This window comes from Mirounga leonina, unplaced genomic scaffold, assembly GCF_011800145.1.
Source record: "Mirounga leonina isolate KUSES-001 unplaced genomic scaffold, KU_Mleo_1.0 Mir_94, whole genome shotgun sequence".
Taxonomy (NCBI): Eukaryota; Metazoa; Chordata; class Mammalia; order Carnivora; family Phocidae; genus Mirounga; species Mirounga leonina.
The window spans coordinates 42,910,878-42,924,334 of record NW_023270855.1 but is presented as its reverse complement, the minus strand read 5'-3'; the positions used below and the strand labels follow the sequence as shown (position 1 = coordinate 42,924,334).

The 13,457-nt window shown below is 47.3% G+C and overlaps 2 protein-coding genes across 6 annotated transcripts in view; one reads left to right on the top strand and one right to left on the bottom strand.

Moving 5' to 3' along the window:
* The window catches only part of KIF9 (kinesin family member 9), a 48,897-nt gene extending 45,737 nt beyond the window's left edge, over positions 1-3,160 (bottom strand). The window contains exons 1-3 of one of the 2 annotated variants that reach the window (XM_034997274.1): positions 2,768-3,160; positions 1,992-2,232; positions 218-269 (exon numbers count right to left, since the gene is read on the bottom strand). In XM_034997274.1, coding sequence (XP_034853165.1) covers positions 218-269; positions 1,992-2,012 — 73 coding nt within the window. In that variant the 5' untranslated portion in view covers positions 2,013-2,232; positions 2,768-3,160. Of the gene's footprint in view, positions 1-217; positions 270-1,991 lie in introns of both variants that reach the window. The other variant, XM_034997275.1, reaches the window with a different exon arrangement.
* A 301-nt stretch (positions 3,161-3,461) lies between these two features.
* KLHL18 (kelch like family member 18) overlaps positions 3,462-13,457 on the top strand; it is a 51,855-nt gene continuing 41,859 nt past the window's right edge. Inside the window, exons 1-2 of one of the 4 annotated variants that reach the window (XM_034997280.1) lie at positions 3,640-3,773; positions 10,024-10,128. Coding sequence is in view for 2 of the 4 variants with exons in the window: in XM_034997277.1 (XP_034853168.1) it covers positions 3,645-3,773 (129 nt within the window). In the remaining 2 variants the exon portion in view is untranslated. Of the gene's footprint in view, positions 3,774-8,414; positions 10,129-13,457 lie in introns of those variants that run through there. The other 3 variants (XM_034997277.1, XM_034997278.1, XM_034997279.1) reach the window with 3 other exon arrangements.

Genomic DNA, 13,457 nt, shown 5'->3' with positions numbered 1-13,457 from the left:
ATTTCGATAATTTCACTTTTATGGAACTATGCATATAAAGAATGTTAAAAACTCATTTATAGAGTTCATGCTCCAAATGTACAAAACACACTTGGAATAGAGACAAGGCCCAAGGGTCTGGATGTGCGCTGCATGGTATGCTTCTCTTCTCACCTCCCTCTCAGGGTTAAACCATTTCAATAAGAAACGAGGCATTTGCCACTAAAATAACCTGTACCTTCATGGGGGAGGAAAGAGGAGTTGAAGCCAAAGAAATCCCCTGGGTATTTCTGAAAAACAAAACAAACAAACAAACAAACAAAACACAAAAAACAACCAGCAAAGGAATCTGTTCAATTTATGAGGAGTTAGGGAAACATGAGACACATAGGGAACTGATTCAATTTCATATTCAAATTGGCAAATAGCAACAGCATGGTGGTTAAGGAAAAAATAGCTTGCTTGAGCTATTGCGAAGAACTCTAACAAATAAGCTGATACGAGGCTTAATATTCTTTAAAAACTAATTGTTAAGACCTTTACTGTAAAGAAAAAGTCATGCATGACAGGGATTTCTTCTCTGAATTACACGAGCTGAAGGCAGACGCTTAACGACTGAGCCACCCAGGCGCCCCTAATTATTTCACTTTTTTTTTTAAAGACTTTCATTTATTTATTTGAGAGAGAGCACTGAGGGAGAGTGGGAGGGAGAAGCAGACTCCCCACCCAGCAGAGAGCCTGATGTGGGGCTTGATCCCAGGACCCCAAGATCCTGACCCGAACCGAAGGCAGACGCCCAACCGAATCACCCAGGTGCCCCTAATTATTTCACTTTTTTTAAAAAGCACATTGAATAAAGAATATTAACCTTTTACATGTATTATCTAAGAGAGGTTCATTGAATGTTACCTGATAAAAAAGATTACAGATTTTGAAAATATTAATGTCCCTCTACATTTCTAAATACAACTTGCAATGATTTCCTATTACAATTATATTAACTGTCATCAATGGCATTAAGTATTGCTACAGAAGCAAAATAAATAGATAGGCCCTGCCCTTCGTTTACAATTTCAATGATGTCGACAAATGGAACTCTAACCCGTTACAAGGCCTTCAGATGTCAAATCAAATAAGCAAACATGTCACTCTCATATTTGCCTACTGTAGACCTGTGTCCACTTGCTACATTCCTCAAGTAATTATTTCATGGAAGTCTTTTCCCAGCCCCTAGGGGACAATCCAGACCTTTTAATTTTTAGAAAATGGATCTGAAAGGTGATCAGGGGTAATGGCTTATCCAACTTCGGTCCTAAAATTTTTGTCTGCAAAATTGAGCTCGAGAGATACAAAGCCACAGATGGCTCTAACATGGATCCCAAATTGAGGAAACTGAAGAGAAAAATCTCAACTTCACGTTCACTTTGATCTAGGCTAGTGGGGAGTGGAGAGTGGAGGAAGGTGTGTTTTGACACAAGCAAACTTACCCTCAATCTCTAAAGCTCTGGGAACCATTGCTCACACCAGTCTGAGGGCCCAGCCTCCGGCCCTGGGTGCCCTCTGAATGGAACCAGCCCAGGTGGCAGGTGCTCAGGCCTCCTTCCTGGAAGCCCCACCCACCCAGCACAAGAACAGCATAGGAAAGCCCAAGCATGCCCTCCCCTCAGACTGGGGCCTGCAACTTGCCAACATGCACATGCGCCTGCAGTCCCCCGATCTTCCCAAGGCCCGCCCCATACTCACATCCACGGCTCCAAGTATGCCAGGACCTACACCCACCTAAGGCAAGCCTTCTCTATTTTTTTTTTTATTTAAGATTTTATTTTTTTAAGTAATCTCTACACCCAACATGGGGCTTGAACTTCCAACCCCGAGATCGAGTCGCATGCTCTAAGGACTGAGCCAGCCAGGCCCCCCGCAAGCCTTCTCTCTTAACTCCTCCTGTAAGGCACTATTCAGCAGGCACTCAACACCCAGATATTTAGAGAGACCCCATGCCATCTTGCACTTACTGAAATAATGCTTGTTATCATTCTTACGCTGCATCATTTGAGTGGGTTTCTGCTCCCAAATTAAATTACAAGTTGCTTGAGGGATTGAACTGTGCTTTATCTCTTTTGAATCCCCCCTCAGTGTCCAGAACAGTGCCCAGCACAGAGCAGGAACTCAAGAAATGGTGGTTGGTAGTGATGGTCATGGCTGGAAGTCAGAGGACAGCTGAATCTCCAAATGTGGGTCCATCTTCCGTCACTACTGAGAGAGTCCCAAGGGGCATATGTCACTCCCCTCCCACACCACCTCCAATCCCTGAGCCCACAGCCCTTCCAGGAGGACACCTAGTTTTCAGGCACCAGTTGCAAGAAGCCATATTCAGCCCCTCATCATGCCCCCTTTTTTAGCAGTGTTTTTTCCCGCGTCACTACTATATGGGGAATGCTCCTTTCTCATGGGCACCACCCTTAGATAGTTCTGGTGTAAATAAGTGAACCTCTGAGTGGTCACCAGGAGACCTCTCTGAAAGGCACGTGGTTTCCTTATTTATTTTAAGGGTGGAAATGAAAAGAACTGCTACCAAGCACCCCTGAAGGCTGGATAAAAGGAGAGGGAGCGTCTGCTGGGACGAGTCCCTAGCTTCCAGCGCTCCTGCCCAGACCAGGAGCTCTCATACGGAACCCTCATAGTTATCAGAGCGGCGGCAGCATATGAACCCCAAAACAACAGGGTCCAAACGCACCAGGCCTCGATTCCAGGCAGAACTGGCTTTCTCCCCTTTCCTCACCCAACATACCGGACCCCTTTGTGGATTGTGGGAGGCAGTTGGCCTTGGGACCATTCCTGTCCCTCTCTGGAGCGGTTTCCTCATCTGTAAAGCGAGCGGGTCGACCTGGCGATCCTGAAGCCCCCTCCAGTTCGAAAACTGTCCAGACCTCTGGTTCCCCACTTCGGGCCCTCTCAACCTAGGCAGCGACGCAGAGCCCTCGTGCGGCCAGGGAACGTTAGATTCGAAGACCCTAAGTCGCAGCCAGCCGGAAACGGTCCCCACGATGCGGCGCCCTCTCCTCCGCTCGGGTTTCACAGATCAGCGAGCTAAGCCGGGGGACTCCCGGGTGGAGCGGTGTTCGGATCCTAGTCGCTGCCCGCCCCTCTCGAGCCTTGCTTCTCCTCACCCGGGCGAAGCGTGGCCCCTGTTCACCGCCCCGGAGGCAGTGGCCCTCCCGCCGCCTTCCGCTGCCTGCGCAGCGACTGCAAGCCCGCACTCGCCGCTGCAGAACTGTGTACATAGCCGCCATGGCAACGGGCCGTTTCCGCAGATCCCGGAAGTATCGGGGTAGTGGCGGAAATGAAGTCCGCGGCCTGGGTCGAGAAACGATTAAGGCCAGGGCCGAATCGGGAAGACGGGAGATGGGACCGGTTAATCTAGAAAGACTGCGGCAGCTGCACGCGCGAAAGCACGGTCGGGACGGCGAGGGAACGAAGGCTAAGCTCGCAACAGGAAACGGGGCAGCGGGGCTTCCGGCGCAGAGCAGCCTGAGACTACGGCAGCCGCGCAGGCCCGTCTGCTTCCAGCCCCGCGCTCCGGGCGGCGGACCGCGCGGGCCCTCGCCCCGCCCTGTTTAATATCGAGCCGGCCGGCCAGGCCTGCGCAGTCGCGGTGGCCGGGGAAGATGGTGGAGGACGGCGCGGAGGAGCTGGAGGACCTGGTGCACTTCTCCGTGTCCGAGTTGCCTAGTCGCGGCTACGGCGTCATGGAGGAGATCCGGCGGCAAGGCAAGCTGTGCGACGTGACGCTCAAGGTACCGAGGGCTGGGCAGCGTGGGACTGAGGGATAAGGAACCGAGTGGGGAGGAAAGAGGGGCGGGGGGTAGGGGAAGAGAGGTCTAGCGGGCAGAGCGGCGGGGCAAGGGGGTTGGAGGGAGACCGAGCAGGGGAGAGAGAGTTGCGGAGTGGGAGAGGGGAATTGGGGCTGAGTGGGGAGACGGACAGGGACAGCTTCTCAGCCCTTAGAAGGACAGGCTGAGAGGAGCGCGGCTGAGGCCCTCGGGGTGGGAGACATTGGGGTGCCCGCCTCCCTGTTCTGTCACACAGACGGGAGAAAATGGACTTGCAACCCCTCTGGAGAGGAGGGGGCGGTGGCCGCCTCTACATTCCGATGGGCACCAGTGAAGCACCCTCTCTTGTCACCGTAGACATTTCTTTGTGCCCCTCGAAGTTAGCTGTGCCGTCGTAAGGCGCAGGCTTCTTCTTAGGAGTCATTGCTTGCCCTTGATGGTTAGATTACTACCTTGTTTCTTAAGAGCTTTTAAAATCGGATCTGGACATCTTTTGAGGTGGGCATTTACTCTGCCCCCCACTGGAAGGTGCACCACCACCACCACCTCCACAAAGGTCTCGGAGGATGGATTGGGTCTTCGTGGGGAGGAGAGGGATTCCTTAACCACCTGTTCCCTACTGGCATCCTGGGCCCAAGAGCCAGGCTTCCTCCCGTGCATTGCATCCATTCCTGCTGGAGAGGCATGCTGTGCTGCTCCTTGGCCTAAATCCTGAGCCCTCTGGAGCCCTCCACGTGGGAAGGTGCTGCTGTGAATTGTGTTCCCTGTTGGGCTTTGGCTGGAAGGCTCTCAGCATCTGTGGAGGACCACATGAAATATATATACACATGCAGAGATCTTTTCGCCCTGCTTGTTTTCTACAGAATTAAGGAAACTTTTCTTCTTCCCGTATTTGAGTCTGACCTCTGGAGACAGGAGAGTAGAATGCTTAAGTGTGTGGAGATGGAAGGATTTGGATTAAAATCCTAGTGATAACCTTGGGCAAGTTTCTTAATCTCTCTAAGCTTCAGGTTTCCAAATTTAAAAACGGGGATGATTTCTAATTCTCAGTATTAGTGTGAGGATTCAGTGAGAAAATTTGTAGTATTCTTTGCATGATGCCTGGCTTAAGTTTTTCATTCTCCGAAGGAGGTTGGTCTTCTAGGAGAGGAGTGAGGTGGCCTGAGAGGAAAAGGGTCTTCAGCGGGGAACCAAGGGGTTTGAGAAAAATGAGCTGGACTAAAGGAGGCAGAGGAAGTAAATATAAATGAGAGATTTTTGTCCATGGTGATAACATGGTAGAAGATGTTGCGGCTACTAGAGGTTTGTAAGCAGAAGAATGATCTGGTTGTGGCAGTAACACTTGGAGTGAGTAGAGACTGGTGAAAAGCAGTAATAGGGGAGAATTTGGGGGTTAAGATTTAGGCTGTAAGGGTGAGCCAGGGAAAGCTTGTGAGACAGAGAAGCAAAAAGGGTATGATAGAGGGGGATGGTTACAGATATTTCCTACATAGATTGAAGCAGTGTGTTTTGCCTATGCATTTAATGCAAATACAGAATATAACAACCCTTTAGCATAACAATGCTTGTATGATTTTTTTTCCCATTACACTGCTTTTTGTTCATTCAAAGGGACAAGAAAATTATCAGAGGTAGTTCCAACTGAGAGTGTCTGTCTAAATTGCTGTGTTTTAAGCATCTGGGACATAAGGACTGGTATAAAGGGACAGGTAGAGCTGGACAGGACCTAGAGAGCGTTTGCTTCATTGGTTTTCTAACTCTTCTGTACAGCCTGAGGAGTAGCTCATGGCAGTGTGATGGTGGGGGCCAGGGAGAGGCCAAACAAACCAGGCTGTCCTTCATTTCACCCCCCTTCACTAGAGCTGCTCTGTGAAATCTGTTTTGGTCTCTCTCTCTCTCTTTCTCTCAGGATAGAGTCTTTCCTGAAACTTCTGATGTTTCCGGACTGTCTTCCAAATAAATAGGTACTGAAAAGTCAGTTGGAAGCTCTTTGGTGTGGGATGGATTTATTGACTAGTGGGCTAGGGCAGTGCTTCTCAGTCTTTACCAAGTATTAGAATCACCTGGTGGCCTGTTCACACACTGGTTGATGGACCTCACTCCAGAATTTTTTATTCAGTACGTCTGGCATGGGCCTGAGAATTTACATTTCTGACAAATTCCCCAGTAATGCTACTCCTGGCCTGGGGCCACATTCTGAGAGCCAAAACTGTAGGGTGATGGACCTGCCCTTTTCAATGCGGTATGTTCAGAGTCCATGGACCTTCATTCAGGCATCTGCCTGAGTGGAATAAGATTGGTTGTTATCATTCTAGGAACCTTATGATGGGAGGGGACTGGGGCTCTTGCTTCTGTATGCAGACTTTCATTTAATCCCCTGAATGGTGCCACTTCCTTGTCTTCAGTGGTTGGTTCCCTGGTTGCCCAAGTCTAGAGTCTCTAGTTCATCCTGTCCAGATGATAAACCTCCAGTCTTCTGCTGGGGTACTGACCAGTACTGCCTGACTTCAGCCTCCCTTATGCTCACACCTTCAGAGGAAACCTGAGTCTCCAACAGTTGAGGTTTGGAAGGGCCTCTGAAGTGGCTTGTCATGTGCAGCACTCAGTGTTCTCCATCGAAGTCCGTCACTACTCATCTTCCAAAGTTTGGTGATATTTTTGATCTGCTCTCTTTGTTTCTGCTTCTTTTTCCTTGGGAGCTTTGCTGTTCCTTAATTGTCAGTCTGAGAGGTGGTATAGCATAGACTCAAGCCAGGCTGCCTGGGTTGGAATCCTGGTTCTGCCACTTATTAGCTGTGGAAACTTAGTTAAATGCTTAAGAGTTCCTTAAACGCTGGGGACTCAGTTCCTTCATCTGTAAGATGGGCATCATCACCTCCCTAATAAGAATGTTAGGGATTCCATTAGTTAATGCACTTAAAACAATCATGTAGTAAATGCTCAGTCGCAGCAGATATTTATGAATAATAACGATGGGGTTTCTAGAGAGAGGAGAAATAAATGGGTATGTTCAACCTGCCATTTTAAATTTGTTTTAGCTTCTGATGAATTCTGGATGATTTTATCTAAACATAATGTTCATTGTCTTAAAAGAGTTTGCAGACCACTGCTCTGCTTCAGTAACCTGCATTTTACAGATGAGAACCCAAGCCCAGAGGAAGGGATTCGTTCAAAGTCACAGATGGAGTTAGGTGGGGCTAGGACTAGAGACTGGACTCCTGGTCTCTGTTCTCCTGCTCAAATGTTCTTTCATGCTCTCCTGTGGCCTCTTCTATCACTGGGAGTGACGGAACTGATTCCAGCTGCTACCGTGTGAATTAATCTATTTCAGGTCAGTTGTACTCATCCTTAACAACAGATCATCTTTTCTGTCTTCCCGAGCTTTAGGGAGTGTGTGAAAGTTAGCGTTAGCAGGTATGACGCATTCTCAAAATTCACTGCCAACTCTTAAACCTTACTTAATTTTGTTTTTGGAAATATTTGAAATTTAAATTCCTTGGGCACCTGTTGGATAATTAAGAAGAGGCAGAACAGAAAGGGTAATAATACTGGATTGTAAAAATCACATTCTATGTCTATGTTGACTTGAACCTTTTTTTAAAAACTGAAAATGAACCCTCTCCCCAGAAAAATGCACATACTTAACATACATGCAAAATTTTGTGTTCAGTCTTAAGAGCAATTCCTAAGGCCCGTCTCTGGTTCATGGGTTATGAATCCAGCTGAGTATCTTTTTCCTATCAGAAAAAGCCCATGGTCCGTCTACATGACAAATCATTTTTATCTTAAAGGTTAGGAGGATAGCAGTGCAAGACTTCTTGGCAACCTATAGCATCAGGCTTGGTCTGGGCAGAGAGGTTTGCATCCCTTGTGGTTCTCATCCCCTCTTCTCATTAGCCGGTTTCCTCTCCTTTCCTCTGAGCTACCAGTTGCCCAGTGCTCAGGCCGCATCTATCAGGTTCACGGGGTCCAGCGAGTTAGGCAGACTCCCCAGATTCAATAAGTGTTCACCACAGTTTGTTATTTATAAGATCTAGACCCACCACTTTAACATTTTTCTATTCTCCCCTCACCTCACATTCTCCTTTTTCTTTATTTGTGAGAGAAGAATGGGGTCACCAAACCTGCATATTATTCACTGACCCATAAGCTTAGCAGAGGAGCTTCCTACTCTCTCTCTGTTATGCAAACACTAATGAACTTCATCGATTTGCTGGCATCGGCCTTCTAGCATTTTCCCAAGGCCCCTGCTAAGATTTTGAACCCAGATCTGAGAACTTATCCTCCAGAAGGAAATGTCTTTTCCATGGGTAAAAGGCACAGTGTTAGAATATTTCCTTGTGACCCACTAAATCCGGGTAGACAATCCTCATTGAAACTGGCTTCAAGAGCCACACATTTGAGTCTAGAATCTTGCCTCATTTGCTCTCACACTGATTTGGTGACGAAAGAGTGTGTGGAAAAGGATATCAGGAAGTGAAGTACGGACTTGCTGGTGCATGCCATTTTTATGTTCTGTGTGGTGTAGTGAGTTACACAGGTATAATTATAGAGCTGGGAGACTCCTGTGAAAAGGAGCCATAGTGGTCCTCTATCAAAGCCATTCATTTTAAAGATTAAAAAACCCTGAGGCTTAGAGATATTAAGGGATTGCCCAAGGCACAAAGCTATATCATCTGGGATCCAGCATAGCTGTTTGTTGGTGGAAGGAATGCTTTTGCATCCTCTGTCCGATTACTCACCTGCCCTGCTGATGTTAGGAAGCAGAGCAGGGAACACAAGCCATCTGCAGTGTCATTTTCGAGCATAGAGGACAGCGATGCGTATGTCCAGATGCAACACCATTGCTCTATTTCAGGAGAGAAGAAAGATGCAGACTTTATTGGCTAGTCTTTTGCACAATTGAATTCTGGACTCTCTTGATTTTGAAATGGCACCGCATTGGAAAACTTGTGTTTCTGAATAGTGTTCATTCCCTGGTGTTTTCTACTGACTCTTCCCAGGCGTTTGTGTTCATTTCCAGCCTTGCGTCTTTTTAGTGAACAGTTAGAACCGAGAAGAAGAATGTGCTCCTTGACAGGAGCACTTAGGATATGAATTCATATTCATCGAAAAGTCAGTTTTGCTCTTTCTTTCTCAAGTTATGTTGTGGGTCGTGCTGTTACATTTGGACACCAATGAGAGGATGAGAGAGCTTGCTGCTGCCTGATGTGTGGGTAGGGAAAGGGAGTTGGAGGCATCCTGGAAAATCAGTTGCCACCCAGGCAGCATTCATGGGGTTCACCCTGAGGCTTCTGCGTGAATATAAGAAGCCTGTATTCGGGGATATTTCTCACGGCAGGCGGTTCCTTTATTGTTTTGTACATGAGACTCCATTGTTTGCCCCTTGGCCACACCTGGTTCAACTTAGAGGCTGGTGATGGAAAATGAGATCACGTTTTTCTAAAGGTGTGTTCCTAGCCCCTTCTACATTGCAAGCCTGGCATCTCCTGCCCTACTTTTGATTTGTCGAGTGTCGGCATTCCTGTTGCCTCTTTGGTACAGAGCCAGCCAGTTTCCCCACAGTTTAGGAAGGCCTCTTCCACGTGAACAGCTGACCACATCAGCACTCGTTTCCAGCTGGGGAGAAGAGAATGAACCAAGATGTGTGAACCAGGAGTTGGCAAGCATTTTCCGTAAAGAGCCAGATAGTAAATACCGTAGGATTTGTGGGTCGTACAGTTTCAGTTGTAACTGCTCAGCTCGGATGTTGTGGCACCAGAGCAGCCGTACGTAACACATACATGAATCGGTATGGCTTTGTCCCATTAAAACTTGATCCACAAAAACAGGTGTAGGCCAAACCCGTTGGCTCTGGCTGGCGGACTCCTATTGTATAGTGATATGGCCTCTGTCAAGTTTAAGGCTTTTGAAGTAGGTTACACTTGCTTTATGGCCCCAGCATACGCTTCTGTCGTTCCAGCACAGTATCTAGCAGTTGGAAGCATCTCTCGTTAAAGAGTACAGATGAACCAGAAGTGAAGAACTGTCTTTTTCCAGCTCACTGCAGGTGATCATGGGACTATCCTGGTTGGTGACTGTGAATAACTGACACAGGAGAAGTTACTGCTAAATTTTGCATCTCATCTTTAGAAGTCTTGTAGCTCTGCTGGAGCTTGAAGCAGACTGTTTCCAAAGCATTAACTAAAGACACCATGCTCCCTTTCTGTCTCAGTTGAAGCTGAGGATGCTTAGCTGCTTGCAGAATGGCAGGCCAGAGGAGACCGTGTTGGCTCCTGTGTTCCAGTGGACCTGACCGGCTGTGTTCAGGGCCGTGAAGGTAAGGGCCAGAGTTGGGGCTTCTGGCAGGCAAAGTAGAGAGTTCACATATGGCCCAGTATGTCTGGGCAGAGTATGCTGCATATCTGATCAGAATACAAAAATGCTTTTCAAAAAATGAGCTCAAGAATAGGAATTTTATCTATTCACAGCAGAATTACTCACCATAGCCAAAAGGTAGAAGTAACCCAAGCTGTACCGACTACGGACAGTTGACTGGATAAACAAAATGTACTCCCATTTTGTTGAAATGCATACATTGGAATATTATGCAGCCTTAAACATGAAATCCGGGGTGCCTCACTGGCTCAGTCAGTAGAGGGGCACCGGCCTTGATCTCAGGATCATGAGTTCGAACCGCACGTTGGGTGTGGAGCCCACTTGATTGAAAAAAAAAATGAAAGAAATTCTGACATCTGCTACAACGTGGATGAACCTTAAAGACTTTATGCTGAGTGAAATAAGCCAGTCATAAAGGGACAGACACTCTATGAGTCCACTTAAAGAAAGTAACCAGAGTACACAAAGGAAGTAGAATGGTGGTTGCTCAGGGACTGGGAGGAGGAGGGAATGGAGAGTTAGTGTTTAATGGGGACAGAGTTTTAGTTTGTGAAGATGAAAAAGTTCTGGAGACAGATGGTGGGGATGGTTGCGCAACAGTGTGAATGTACTTGATGCCGCTGAACTATATGCTGGAAAATGGGTAAAATGGTAAATTTATGTTAAGTATATGTTACCACAATTTTTTAAAGAGCTAATCTCAAGATGGGCAAGTGAGATTGCTTATAGTGCTCGGATTGCAGAGACCCTAAAAACAGAAGCTGGTTCTGTGTCCAAACCCACTGATGAAAAACATGGGATACTAAGGAGTAATCGTCCCTGTTCTCTCGCTTTTGTAGTGCGCTGCCTCAGCTCTTGAGAGCCAGATGTCATCAGCTCAGCCCTGTAGCCACACTTCCAATGGTCACTTAAAAGGAATCGATTTCTAAGAGATACATATTTAAGTGATGCACACATGTCGTAAGCTTATTTTTCCTGTGCTGATTTGTAAAGTCTAAGTGTCCCATAACCTTGACAGAGCTATCCTGAGGACCAGCAAAACACTGCTGACATGTCTTCCAAGCAAATGTTTGTTGACATACTCTATAAATTACAAATGGCTTTCAAATCTATGTTTGTTTTGCTTATTTTGCTCCTAAATACTAGACCTGCATTTCATTTGTCCTGTTGATCCTCATGCTAATTTATGTCTCAAATGAAGGCTCTTTCCCTCCTAAGCCATGGCTGCTTTTTTTCACTTTGTGTATGGATGGCACACCATCCATGTAGTCAGGATTGAAACTCTGGAATCGGCTTTGGCTCGTCCTGTCTCTTTTCTGTGTGTTTTGTGGCATTAATCACAATGACAATGACATAATTATTTAGAGTATCATAACTCCATGAGAGCAGGGGCTGTGACTGAATTATTCATTGACATGTCTATATAACAGGCCCTTAGTAAACCACTGTTCTAATTCAGATCCTCTTCATCTTTTCCCTAACCCAGGATTTCTTAAGTAGCGTATTGAGAGAATTCTTACAGACACTTTAGGGGGTGGTCCTCGTGCAGCTACCGGACTGTTTTTCCCCAGGCTCTGGTCCGATCCTGTAGTTCTCCGGCTCTGAATGGCTTCCCATTTCATTGTCATTCCCCCAGGGTACTCAGCAGATAGGTCAGCACCTTCCATGTGCCAAGCACTGTTCCACGTGCTGGGCACACGGCTGTGAGCAGGATAGGCAACGCCTCTGAGCGTGAGCTTCCGTTGTGGTGGGGGATAGAGTAGCAGACAATAAACAAATACAGATAAAATGTCCAGTGATGATTAGTGCCATGAAAAAAAATAAAGCAGGATAAGGAGACTTAGAGTGTTATTTTTGTTAGAGGGACCAGAACCAGCCTCTCTGAGTAGAGATCTGAATGAAATGAGGGAACGACCCATGAGCATATCTGAGGGAAAGTGTTATAGGTAGAGGGAATAGTGAGCACAGAACCCTGAGGCAGGAGCATACTTGGTGTTTTGGGAAGCATCAGGCAGCTGGTGTGATAGGAGCCAAGTGACCTGGGAGAAAAGTGGAAGGACATGAGGTTGAAGAGGTAGACCCCCAGGCCCAGCACAGTTCCTTGTGTGGCTCAGTGAATACTTGTTGAATTGAATAAGTGAATGAACGAATGAAGCTAGACAGTCATTACTCATTTATTTGTTTATGAGTGAAAAATCAGAGCAGGTGCTTGAGGCATAACATAAGAAAGGTAGGGTGCATTTTCCGGTGTTCGTGAAGAGAACACAGAATTTCTTTTTTTTTTTTTTAAGATTTTATTTATTTATTTGACAGAGAGAGAGATAGCGAGAGCAGGAACACAAGCAGGGGGAGTGGGAGAGGGAGAAGCAGGCTTCCCGCCGAGCAGGGAGCCCAATGTGGGACTCGATCCCAGGACCCTGGGATCATGACCTGAGCCGAAGGCAGACGCTTAACGACTGAGCCACCCAGGCGCCCGAGAACACAGAATTTCACCTGGACTTTTCACAGGAGACATGGTGCTAATAGCCAGAGCTAGAGAGACCAGTTCTGGCTTGTTCTTGAAGTCACTTCTGTTTGCACCACAGAGAAAATCAGAGGTGAGAGACTTGCCAGGCGAGCAGGAAATAGACCAGGGCTGCTCAACTCTTGGTGGTTTAAAAGGTGCTCCTACTCATATTTGGGATAGCTTGTCATATTTCCCCTGCCCATAGGCTGTCCCTTTAAGTGGGCAGGACATCTGGGGAGAGCCGCCGGGCAGTAGGTGGCTGGGTGGTAGGTGGCTAGAGCGCTGGAGCGGGGGACTGGTTTTCGGAAGGATTAAAGGAAAGGCTGCTGATTTAACTGCATCTCTGATTATTCTAAGCTGCTTGCAGAAATCCGTCACTGCGTCACTGCATCTGTGAGATGTAAGAGAGAGAAGCTTAAGCATGTCCTCTTGGTGCTGACCGCCACTCCTGGTTGACTTTTCTAGGACCGCAGGCCGTGTTCTTGATATTCAGGATCCTCCAGACTGGGCCCCCTCTCTGTTCTCCCCTAGTTGCCTAGAGGCTCCTCCTGCTGGCTGTGTCTTCATGACGTGTCGTCTCCAACTTCTGAGCCGTGGCTCTAGCATTGCTCTGGCTTGGAGCATCGCTCACCTGTGTCAGCAATCTTTTTTTTTTTTTTTTCTTTTTAAGATTTTGTTTCTTGGGGCGCCTGGGTGGCTCAGTCGTTAAGCGTCTGCCTTCGGCTCAGGTCATGATCCCAGGGTCCTGGGATCGAGTCCCACAT